Source organism: Chenopodium quinoa, unplaced genomic scaffold (genome assembly GCF_001683475.1).
Source record: "Chenopodium quinoa cultivar QQ74 unplaced genomic scaffold, ASM168347v1, whole genome shotgun sequence".
Taxonomy (NCBI): domain Eukaryota; kingdom Viridiplantae; phylum Streptophyta; class Magnoliopsida; order Caryophyllales; family Amaranthaceae; genus Chenopodium; species Chenopodium quinoa.
In genome coordinates this window covers 4470813-4483012 of record NW_018743175.1, presented here as the reverse complement: position 1 = coordinate 4483012, position 12200 = coordinate 4470813, and the positions used below count along the sequence as shown (strand labels likewise).

Sequence of the window (12200 nt, the reverse complement as noted above, 5' to 3'; positions counted from 1 at the left end):
AAATGAAGCAATTATACTATACTAATTTAAACATTTCAACACTCAATTTTAATTATTAATATCTCTAAATAATTGTATGTTAAAGGCATATGAGTATTTATAATTATATTGAAACAAATCTTACATGATGCTACATGCCCTAAAAATAAATCTAACATGATGTTGCATGCCTAAAGAAAATCTACCATGAAATTACATGACTTTGTTTTTCATAGGCATAATTAATTATAAATAGTCAAAATGAAGTAGGTAAATAGTTCTAAAAGTTAATACAATACCAAAATTTGTAAAAGTCAAATTGTCAACTAACATGCTTCCTTCAATATAGTTCTTTATTAATTGCGACAATTTCATTATTACACATGTTAGCGTATATATAGCTTGCTTTGATCATTTATGTATTGAGAGAATTCATATTTATCTCCTTGATAAACTTGAGAAGTTTATCCAACCCCATTTTTGTCATTTCCCACCAAAAAAAAAGCATGGGTATTTCTGTAATTTAACCCAACAAGGCAAATTGGTACTGACAGACGATCAATGGAAGTTCAACCAAAAATGGAAGAACTTTTTATAGATCTGAAAAAAAAAAATAAAAAAAATCTGGTTTACTGCACCTTCACCATTAATGGAAGTTCAACCGAAAATGGAAGAACTTCAATGCAGAAATGGAAGAGCTTCAAGGGGTTTCAATGGAGGACGACCTAACCCTTCCCTGTAAGGGTTAACCTTGCCCTTATTTTCTCCCTTTACAATTAGGGTTTTCGTTTAATCGGCGGCGGCTATCGGCAAGTTGACGGAGAAGATAGTGGCGGTGATGGGTTTCGTGGTTGATCGACAAGCTGACGATGAAGAGGAAAGGGGAAGATCATACCTTCTCCGACGGGATGACGTTCAACTGAAGGTTGTAGTCGTGGTGCCATGGTGGGACTCGTGACGGAGAAGATGGTGGCGGTACTTGGGTCTGATGGGTAATGGCGGTACTTAGGTTTGACCGAGAAGAGGAAGAAGAATAAATTTTTTTTACAATTTGTTTTTTTTTTTTTTTTTTGTTTACTTTCAATTTATTTACTATTATGCCATGGGATTAACATAATAACATCCCTTGTTTATCTAGGAGATAAATTGGGACAAGCCCTTTATGTATTTGATTGTATATAGCTTGTATTTTCTCGAAAGTAAATACAATATTACACTATTCCAACAACATACCATTTGTAAACTAGTTTTTGGGCCCGGACGATGCCTCGAGTTATTACATATATTACAGTAATTATGAATGATATTAAAGATACATATTAAGTCATGTATTACAATAAATTTTTTATTTTGGCTATTAAAGACACATATTAAGACATAGTTCCATGGTTAACTTCCTACTAATTAACTTTGTGATCAAGAGTTCAAATCTTATACGAAGTATAAATCATGTTACTAATTTATTTATTTTTTTAATTAATGTGTAATAACATGGAGTAATTGCCAATAACAAAAAAAAAAAAAAAAGTCGAGAAAGTGCCACGTCATGTAGACTTGATTCAAAACGTTTTGGAGAGTGACACGTGACATGTGGACTTGATTCGAAATGCCTTTTAATATGGAGTATATAACATAGATTGTAATATATAAAATTAATACGTAGATGATCAAAGTTAATAATGTAAAAGATTTGAAGTCATGGAAGAAATAACATGATGATATGATTAGTTTAAACATTAATTAATTTAGCATGTGGTAGTGTAATGACATGATGACATAAATTGATAAATATGATTAGTATAAAAGCTGAAAAATGTAACGCGGCTTTAGTTAAGCTTTCATAGGCAACTGGACATAAGAGTTTACAAGCTCACACATATTAGCTGTTGCTGACTGTTCTCACGTTAAAGTCTAGTAATGCCATTTACATTCAACGGTCTACATTATTAAATCTAACACGCAAATTAAATCACCTAAATTACGATACAAAATTCATCGTTATATCCCGCGAGTACTATTTTTTTATTAAATTTCTTTTATGCCTTCATTAGTTATAATAAATATACGAAATAGTGAAAAATGTTCGTAATAAAATAATAATACAAATTAAGCTATATAACTTTTTATCATCACAATTCAATGTATAACCTAATATAAGTTTTTACATCCAATTACATTAACTCTACTACAGGCTGGAAATTCAACTATATTTACATGCCGTAGAAATCATCACTAAAGTCATTCAAACATAACCCGACATGTTTTATAGGTCTCACGATTCAGTTTTAACGAGTCACATATTTTAAAAGTTTGAAGAAGGATAGGTATGTTCGCACCCCAAAATATCTACGAAGATTACAAAATTAACCTTTATCATCAGGTCGAGTCAAACCTGATACACAGGATAATACATCGAATTATGGGCATCATGGGCATGTAGTTAAAGAAACATTCTATGGTCGTGCCTTGTGCATGCCTATTTGTTGGATTGACAAGGATATAGATGGTATGTAAAACTTTTAGCATACAAGTTACTAACTAACCTTTTCCTTAAAATTGGGCCTACTTGATAAATATCTGGGCAATTGGCACCAAGAGTGTGATTACTGAAGAAAGTAAGAATCTATGATCAATTCATGGCGGCCTACGTAAGCCGCATATTCAACATCTCATCGGTTTTTTTGTTCCTTAGTTTTACAAAGTATCCAATACTACTTCTCAAAAAAAAAAAAAAAAAAAAAAAAAGTATCCAATACTATGTTACAACTTAGAAAGTTGGAATCTTTGGTTTTAACAATATTCTTTAAATTACCCCTTTTTTTTTTTACATAAGCTTAAAGAAACAATTAAAAAACATTATTAAAGGAAGATAAACTACTATTAGCTATGGTAGCAAGGATATGCGCCTTGTGAACTCGTTCCCTTTGAACACTGTGGATGCTACACCATGTAAAGGCCTTACTAGTTCACCGAATATCATCCATCGTCCATCTAAGGCTGACATTAGTTACAAGATGATTCTAATGTAGTCTTATGACTTTTGACTACTATAATTTTTAAAATGGACGGCTGAGATTATTTGTTTTTTGATTTATTTTTAATTGGTAATTTAATTAAAAATAATTTTTTGATTATTTTAAATATATTTTTATCTTATAGAAATTATTTTTTAATAATTTCGAAATTCTGGAAATAAAAAAATATATATAAATTAATTAAAAAGTGAATTTTTAATTAAAATTACTAATTAAAAATAAATGAAAAACAAATAATCTCAGCTGTCTATTTTAAAAAATTATGGTAGTCAAAAGTCATAAGACTACATTAGAATTTTCATTTCTTCCTGAGCATCTTTACAAGAGAAACAGAGTCCGTGTAATAGCCTGCAATAAACGTTTTGCTCCCCTTTAAATTACTATAAACCAATAATGCAAACCTTTACTGCATTTTCTAACTTACTATTGTTTTATTTATTTTTAATTATTTTCACCTTATCAATTAAAATTTGAATTTAACTTTATTATTGATAAAATTGATTTTTGCAAATGAGCGTTTTTTTATTACATACTTTGTTTTGTTCATTTCATTATTAAAATAAACATTGGATGTACTTTACATGGTGTATTGGTGTTTAGGGTGTATGTACTTTACTGTGTGGTGCATTATTAATTTGTTAGTCCTTTAAAAGTTCTTGTTTTGACTGCTTTTGTTTTTGTTAGACTATCACCGTCCAAACAGAAAGAACTTTTAGGGAGAGTAAATCAATACTAGAAGTCTAAAACTCATAATTTTCTTTGGGTTTGGAGATGTTTATTCCCTTGTATTGTTATATATTTACCGTTTTATGTATTTCGAAGTCCTTACCAAATAGCTTCACATAATATAAACAAAATATTTCCTATTCTATCAAGTATAATATCGAAAACATTTTAAAGATCCTGGCTTCGATCTTGAATAACTCTTGATTTTACTCAGATGATAACCACATATTACAAGTGAACAACAGTCATGTGGGCATCAATTCTCGCTTTTCTCAGCCTGTCAAACATCCAACATCATTCATGTATAGTTTCCCAGCCAAAGCTTGTAAAGATGGCTAGTAATTTTAATTCTAAAACTGAATTAGAGTTTACAAGACAAAGATTTCGAGGGAAGGGGGTGCGAGCGAGGAGAAGGAGGAACCACAATTTGTATAACTTAGGGTGCTAAACTGCACAATTTGGAGAATGAGAACAAGGGAGGTTAGCTAGTGTGCTGCGAATCTGTACAATCCCACATTCACATGGAAAAGAAATACTATAAACCACCCCTTATGTCCTAACTCTCCTGCCTTTGATTCGTTATCTGCCTTTGATCCGTTGTCTGCCTTTGATTTGTTGTCTGCCTTTGATCCATTATCTGCCTTTGATTTGTTGTCTGCCTTTGCTCAGTTATCTGCCTTTGATTTGTTGTCTGCCTTTGATCCGTTGTCTGCCTTTGATCTGTTGTCGAACAACAGCAGCCACAACAAATCCACGAACAACATCCTTTGCATGAACAGCAACCCTCCGAACATTTGGGTTTTGAGCATTTTAAACAACTAGGTATGCAGCAGCAACTTGAGCATTTTGGCCATCCAAAACAGCTGCAGCAGTTCGAGCATTTTGGCAATTTAAAACAACTGCAGCTCAAGCATTTTGGCCATCCAAAACAGCTGCAGCAGCTTGTGCATTTAGGGCACTGGAAACAAGAACAGCAGCTCGGAGAGCAGCAAGATTTAGGCCATCGAGGTTTCCAGCATTTCATCTTACAGGTACAACTACAACAGTTCCAACAGCTACAAGACCGGCTACAGGTCGTTTTGGTGGGTGGATGACGGGGTTTTGGATGGAGGTTGAGAACATCTCGGATTTTCTTAAGCCGAGTTTGTGTGGTCATGTTCTCCATTTCGTGAACAAAGCGGCATAGGTGGCGGATGTAATCAGGGTAAAGCTCCAAGTTGCAGTGCCCACCGCCTTTAATCCATAGGGGTTCATAAGGCTCCCTGGCCCGTTTCCATAATCCATTTCCGTGTAACCAGTTCACTACGTCGTCTTCAGTACCCTGCATTGTGTAAGATCGATACAACAAAAGTGAAGATGCAAAGAACAGAATGCTTACACCCTTTCAAAAGATTCCAACAAAACGTAATAAAATAAAGAATTAATGATTGTTTTAGAGTCGAACTAAGTGGAATTGAAAAAAAGTTGTATATACTCAATTCCATTTCAAAAAGCAAATGCTCTAGCTCTCAGGATATATGTTTGGCACATGTTAACTGGTATGTTGGTATGCTCCTTAGTTGATTGTCACATAGGCCCAAGTCCTCATAATCAAGGATTCACCTCGATGTCACTGCATTACCCTCTTTATTACGAAGTAGTTGTTTGTTTCTTTCCATCCTCTTCTACCACTTCTTTCCAAGGACATTTGACAACTATTTACAGGGGAATAAGTATAACTGATAAATTACAGTGTTTCCTAGCAACAGTAGTCTCTTGCTAACAGCACCCATATCCTAAATATCTCAAGCCTCCAACAGTCCAACCATAACAACAAAGTTCAAAACATGACCTTGGTGCACTTGTTCAAAAATTCACTTTTACTAATCATCAATCTAATACATTAATCCTTCGCATCAATTTGCAACACTAGAAGTACTAGGACCACTTCCTCATAAATTAATCTTTCAATTCCTACCCCACACCCTAAATTCCACACTTAGCTTATACTCCTATTTAAAGTCTATAGATGTTTAATGCTCTTTAGACAACTACATAGAGTCTACAAGTCTTTCACTCTCCTTTAAGTAAAACCTGACCTGAAAAAAAATGCTTTGGCAAATGGTTCCAACCTTCAAAAGACAACCCAAATTATTTTATTCTTTCAATCCCTCGATTCTCAAAAGAAAGGTAACTACTTAGAGTATGTAAGAAGACATTGCTTAAGATTAACCTTCATCTTTAAACGTCACTCACTCAATTTGCATTAAGGCAAAATACTATTTCATTACACTAATTGAATTGGGTTGATTAAAGAATTATTCTTGGTAAAGAGCAATCATCTTTTATTAAGCGACACTTTTGCAACGAAAAGGAGAAATCATACAAATCAAGTCATATATTTCAACCTATATAATAAGTGATTATAATACATAAATCATGCAAATCAGATTCCCTTTCGGCCTTTCCCTCGCTCAATTTAGTCCTGATCTAATAGACAGGTGAATAAATATAGCACTCATTATTTCACTAGTCATTACCACCAACAAATTCTCAGCAGAAAAGCAGACTTGTGACAGCTAATAAATATAAAGCTCGTTATTATTTCACTATTCATGACCTAGTTAGATATTCACATCGCTATATGAAATAATGACACAAAGTCAGCAGGCAAAAGTACGCATTCTGATACATGAAAAAGACAACTTACATGTATCACCAATGCAGGGCACTTCACTTTCCGTATTTTTCTTATATTCTGCATCAAAGAACCATATAGTTAAGTCCAGGAAATGCACGGGGGATCGACACTTAAGTAATTACAAGACCAGCCTACATGATTCACAATCTAAAAAGCCGTAACAACTATAACGAAGCAGGAATTTGTAAAGGCACCAAGCTAATTTGACTAACTTCATCGTCAGTTTTTCTATCCATTTGATTGCACATCACACCAAGCTAGGCATATATATACATGCATATAATGAAAAACATCTTGCAAACCACAGAAGAATGCAGATGAATGTACACACACTAGTGAGAAGGAAAAAGAGGCAGAACCCTAAATTTATAGTTTAAATAAAGATGAAAAAAGAGCTCGCTCACCCTATAAATATCAAAACAGAACGAGAATTTCACATGGCACAGTACACGAAGCCCGGAAAGGATGGCACTGTGCAAAACCACCCCCCTCAATCTTGGCAGTTTTGCTGCAAGGTGCAGTGTGGGCCCACTTCCAACTGACTGCCCGTATAAAATTAAGTCTTCTTGACTTACTCCGTATTCAGTCTGAAGACACTGATAAACAGCCTCTATATCTGCATATGTATTGGCCTCGCTTGGCTGGATCAGAGAGAAAGCATGTGGAAAAGATCAGTATCTAAGATTCTAAGAAGCCTTAGATTTTAAAAATTAAAAAAAAAAAAAAAAAAAAAAAAAAAAAGCCAGCCAATTTGGAGGCCGTCAGGTACGTACAAATATCTACATGTTTGTATATGCTACAATCTACGTAATGAGAAGTTAAGGAACTTCATGGTGGGAAAGTTTTTAAGAGAACATGGGCAAGAAAACAGTTTGAGTCGTGGCATAAGCTCTAAATAATCAACTACTTAATGCAATGGAACGAAGTGATTATTCAGATGACCAAATTTTCTGAACTCGGCTGTCTCAAATATAGAAGACGAGCAGGCTATAAATGCATAGTATCTCTTTAATTTTCACCTTCTTCAGGGTGTTACCATCTTTTAGGGATTGTGGAGGCATTGCTAGCTTGACTTGAAATTACAAGTTATACAGGATTTTTACTTATCGACATATTGAGCAATGTTGTGTAGAGGTGTTTCCAGATTTAAGGGGGGAAAAACATTGTAGCATTGCTATTTACAAGAATTGTAAATTCTACAATGTGCCTATTATGATTCAGGAATTAGGAAATATTGTAAATATATGCTGATGAGTGTAACAGCCTACCTTACCAGTAGACGCACCATACCCAGAGTAATCATACCTACAGATTTGCACACAAAAAATTGATGAACGCCCAATAGCAATGAATACATGGGAAAGATAACAATTTGTGAAATGACCAGTACTTCAGGAAAGACGTGATATAAAGTAAATTTGATACGCAGTATGATCCAAGCTTCAAAGGGCAAAAATGAAATCTCATTGAGCCAATTAGCATATTTGATTCAAGAGGAACCAAATTTTACACAACATGCAAATCAACAAAAACAACTCTCTGCCAAAAAGACGGGTCTCCCACTCTCTCAACAAATATACTCGTAATAGAGTACTTCTACCCTACAAATCAAAACTTACCTACTAACCTTATGCATTACAAATTTACAATGCATGTCCCCTTGTGAGTTGTGACAAGTTTTCAACACAAGTACACATATCTTTGCAGCCAACTATTGTGAAATATTTTCGCATGTTCAGGCTGAATTGAAGAGTCCAAGTGTCCACACCTTTGCACTCAAGGTAAGATGATTACCTCATAGAAAATTCAAGTTTCTCAACATGAGAAACATATTATGTATCTCAAAGGGGTAAATTTATCATTGGGTTAAAATTGTTAAATTGTCTAATAAATGGAGAAACTGTTTTAGCAAAGTAGAAGAGCTTTAATGGAGAAGCATGTATTCAATGGTGAAATTGTACACGGCAATCGACTTCAATGGAGGAGGATAACATTCATACCCTTTGGGGTTAACCATACCATAAATTTCTCCATTATTTTTAGGGTTTTTGTTTAATTATGATGGTGAAAGCGGTGGTTCAGTGGTTCACGAGAGGAGAGCTTGAGGACGAAGATGGAGATGGAGGTTTGTGGGTCGTGGTTTCGGATTGAGGATTGAGGAAGAAGATGGAGGTGGAGGTGGAGGTTTGTGGGTCGTGGGTCGTGGTTTGGGATTGAGGAAGAAGATGGAGACAGGTTGGATAAGAAGATGATAAAAGAAGATGGAAAAGAAGTTCAACAATAAATAATAAAATATTAACAAAGTTTAGTTTATTTACACTTATGCTATTTTGGGATACATGACTTGTTTCTCAACTGAGAAACTGGGGCAGCCACATTACCTCACGTAAAACCCTATTATGTGCGCCTACGAACAAGTTTGCCAGTTAATTTTCCCACGTCAAGATTGAATTTGGTACTCCCTCTATGAGGGCATAATTTTGCAATTCACAAAATGGAGGGACAAAATCAATTTTAATAATCAACTACTAGAGGACAAAGTATGGACCAATTCTGAACTTTTTTATTTTTTGATTATGGACCAATATCAACCTATATATATATATATATATATATATATATATATATATATATATATATATATATATATATATATATATATATATACACATAGACTAGTAAAAGTACCATAATGCAATCAATGAGGCTTACGCTTAGGTGGGGGTAAGGAATGATCGATAAGACACGGAGAAACACTTGATAAGGATTGATACTTCGGTTGCAATGAGGTTTTTTCAAATGAAACCACTGATAAGACACAGAGAAACACTTTACAGATTGACAGCAAATGAACACACCTCGTCGCAACCAATACGAAGTTCAAGATAATTGAAGAAAAAGGTTTAATTCAAATCCATTATAATGAGTACAATCAAAAGATGGAAACTTGGAGGGAAAACAGAAAATTGAAAATAAATTGAACTAAAACCAAAAGAGAAATGTATCACAATTATTAACATAAAAAATGATAAATTCCCAAGAACAATCCCACGCTAAACTAGAGGCACAAAGGCCTAAAACAGATAGTGTCTCACAAACTACCCCCGTGAAAAACACTAAAAATACATGTCTTTACACACAAAGTTATCGAAAATGTAATGCATCAAAAGTTGGGCTTTAACAAATTGGTGTGACCACAAATTTGCCAAAATAATGAAACAATTATCCTTGTAAAAGTTTTTTAAAAAAATAAAGAAAACCTTTTCCATTGAATTTTGTTTAGTAGTTTTCAATTATTATCAAAATATACTCATTATTTATTCCAAAAGTTAATTTTTTTTGGAAAAAAGCTGGATAGTATTAGCTCACAAGGGAGAAAAATGTCATTTTCTAACAAAAGTAAGTCCAAAATTTATGCTTTCAGTGAGTAAAATCAAAAGCTTTTCACCAAAAAATTATGGCCAACGTGAAACAGAACTTTACTGTTACCCTTACAGAAAAAAGTAAAGATTAAACAATCCCCATCAAAAAATTAAAAAAAAATAAATTAGAAATTAAGCTCATTTTTTTCAACTTGCAACCAAACCCAGAAACATAAATCCAACCATGCAAATTTACAAGCACTCAATTTTTTCTTACACCATCACCAATAAATACATAAAATTTCATCCACAACAACAACAAATCCAAGTAGATGTCAGCTAGCTTAGTTAGTAAATCCTCGACTTTCTCGAGGGGTGTTACTTATTACTTAAGACCTCGGATCAAATCCCGTCCACAGGACTAAACTTCTAAACCCAAAAAATACTCAAATCTCTAGAACCCCACATGCCCATAACCCTCAAAAAACAAACAAAACAGGGCAAAACAGAACAAACAATAGAACTTTGTAAAATGAATAATAAAAATTAAAATTAAAAAGGAGAGGAAGAAAGAAAGCTGACCCCATTAAGTTGACTCTAAGATTGATTTTAAGCTGAACAAAGAGATCATAGAGTTGACCAAGGTCAGCAGCATTGCCATGAGAGTAAAGAACAGTAAGTCTAGCATAAGGATTTTTCAAGTAAAAAGCAACAATCTTGTTTCCTCTTTTAGTTTCAATAACATGAACATTCAAAAGTGGGTCATCTCCTTGAGGAATTGGAACTGCCGCAGCCGTCGAAACCGCCACAAACTTGCCGTCGGAATCTCTCTTCTTTACCTCATAAGTTGCCGGAGAAGGTGGAAAGAAAGCAAATTTAGCTGCCAAATTTGACATTGAACAACCCATTTCACCCCAATTTGGTGCAGATCAGAGAATGCCCAACTAATGAATGCATGTGGAGAGTAATGGAAAGTGTAAAGATTTCAACTTTTTTGGGGTTAAAAACAGGGGAAAACAGAGGAGGAGAGAGAAAGTTGGGACTTTTGGGAGGCGGGTTTTTGGTAGAAAGTTGATGGAAATGGGGGGTTTAAGTGAGGTGGGTTTTTTTTCAAAAATAGAAATTTTTTTGGGTTTAGTTGAAAATTAATTTTAATGCCAAAAAAAGATAGTAATTTGGTGAAAATGGTTGAAGAAAGATAATAGCCTAAAATGAAGTTTAATCTTTTTTCAGAAAAAATTAATGAAAAATGGAAAAGGTTGAAACTTTATTCTGGGATTTGGGTTAAATTTGATTGGAAAAATAGGGTTGAATTTTAATTGAAATGGGTGACATTAAAAAGAAGAAATTGGGAAAAAATAAATAAATGGGAAATTTTTTTGGGTGTGAAAACAGAGGTTTTGGTACTCTGATGTTTAGCTAAATCTGTGTAAGATCATCTCAATTATTTTTAGAGAGAGAAAGAAGAAGTGAAAAAAGAGTGAAGCTGAAAAAAGGATTTTAAAAGGAAAAAAAAAATGGGGGAGAAAGAAATTAAAAGAGGAAAATAAAAGTTAACTTAAGAACTGAGTTTTATGACTTCATTGTTGTGTCAGAAGTAACAGGGGAAGAGAGAGAAAGAGAAAGAGAGATTTGTTTAAATTTTATGGTTTTTATGAAGCATGTGATAAGGAAGAAGAAGACAAAGTTGGGGGCAGGGGTTTTCATCATTTTATGGAAGATTTTAAAAGGAAAAATAAAAAAGAAAAAGAAAAAAAAAAGAAGATGGAAAATGGACAATATTATCAAAGTACTTATTATTGATTGGACTTTATATTTGTGCACTTGTACAAGATAAGGAGAAAATCAAAATTGGAATTGGAAATTGTAGACTATAGAGTATAAAGTATATAGACTATAGGTTTTAGATTGAGCAAATTGTAATTTTGGATCTTTTGATCAAGATTACTATTAGGGTGTCACTCTATTGTTTTGACTAGCTATAACTTGTAGCATTATTATTAGTGACCAATAGTTATTTTTGGTCATCAATATTTCATGTCAATTTTGTCATAGTTTGTTCTTTTGATCAAGCTCTAAACTATTCTCACTTTATTTACAAATGAAAATATCAAGCTTTAAACTATTCTCTCTTTAATTAGCCAAACTTTATTTTTTCTTCTCTTATTTTTACAAATTTTTTTTTTTTTTTTTTTTTTGACAAAGGCAATATTTTTACAAGTTAATCAAAAAAACTATATTATTTAAAAAAATAAAATAAAAAATAGTAACCTATTCTTTTCTTTTAAAATATATACTTGTATACACTTTATTTCTCAATTTAGGTCATGTTTGATTCACCTTATTTTTACATATTTTAGAAAAACTAAGTTTAAATTAGAAAAATCTCACTAAAAGCATCAAAGTGTAACAAGTATA

General features: G+C 33.1%; 1 protein-coding gene across 1 annotated transcript; it reads right to left on the bottom strand.

The window, feature by feature from the left end:
* Positions 1-3929: 3929 nt before the first annotated feature.
* Positions 3930-11640, bottom strand: LOC110732615 (protein ABHD17C-like). Its single transcript, XM_021912577.1, has 5 exons — positions 10365-11640; positions 7689-7725; positions 6825-7061; positions 6430-6477; positions 3930-5061 (listed from the first exon to the last, which is right to left on the bottom strand). Exons 1-5 carry the CDS (start codon positions 10688-10690, stop codon positions 4297-4299), a joined length of 1413 nt encoding a protein of 470 aa, XP_021768269.1. The 5' UTR covers positions 10691-11640; the 3' UTR covers positions 3930-4296.
* Positions 11641-12200: the final 560 nt, after the last annotated feature.

Coding starts and splice junctions, on each gene's coding strand:
- LOC110732615 (XM_021912577.1), bottom strand. CDS start 10,690: ATGGGTTGTTCAATGTCAAATTTGGCAGCTAAATTTGCTTTCTTTCCA. Junction 7,726..10,364: donor CTTAGAGTCAACTTAATGGG/GTCAGCTTTCTT, acceptor GCAAATCTGTAG/GTATGATTACTCTGGGTATG. Junction 6,478..6,824: donor TCTGTTTTGATATTTATAGG/GTGAGCGAGCTC, acceptor TCTTTGATGCAG/AATATAAGAAAAATACGGAA.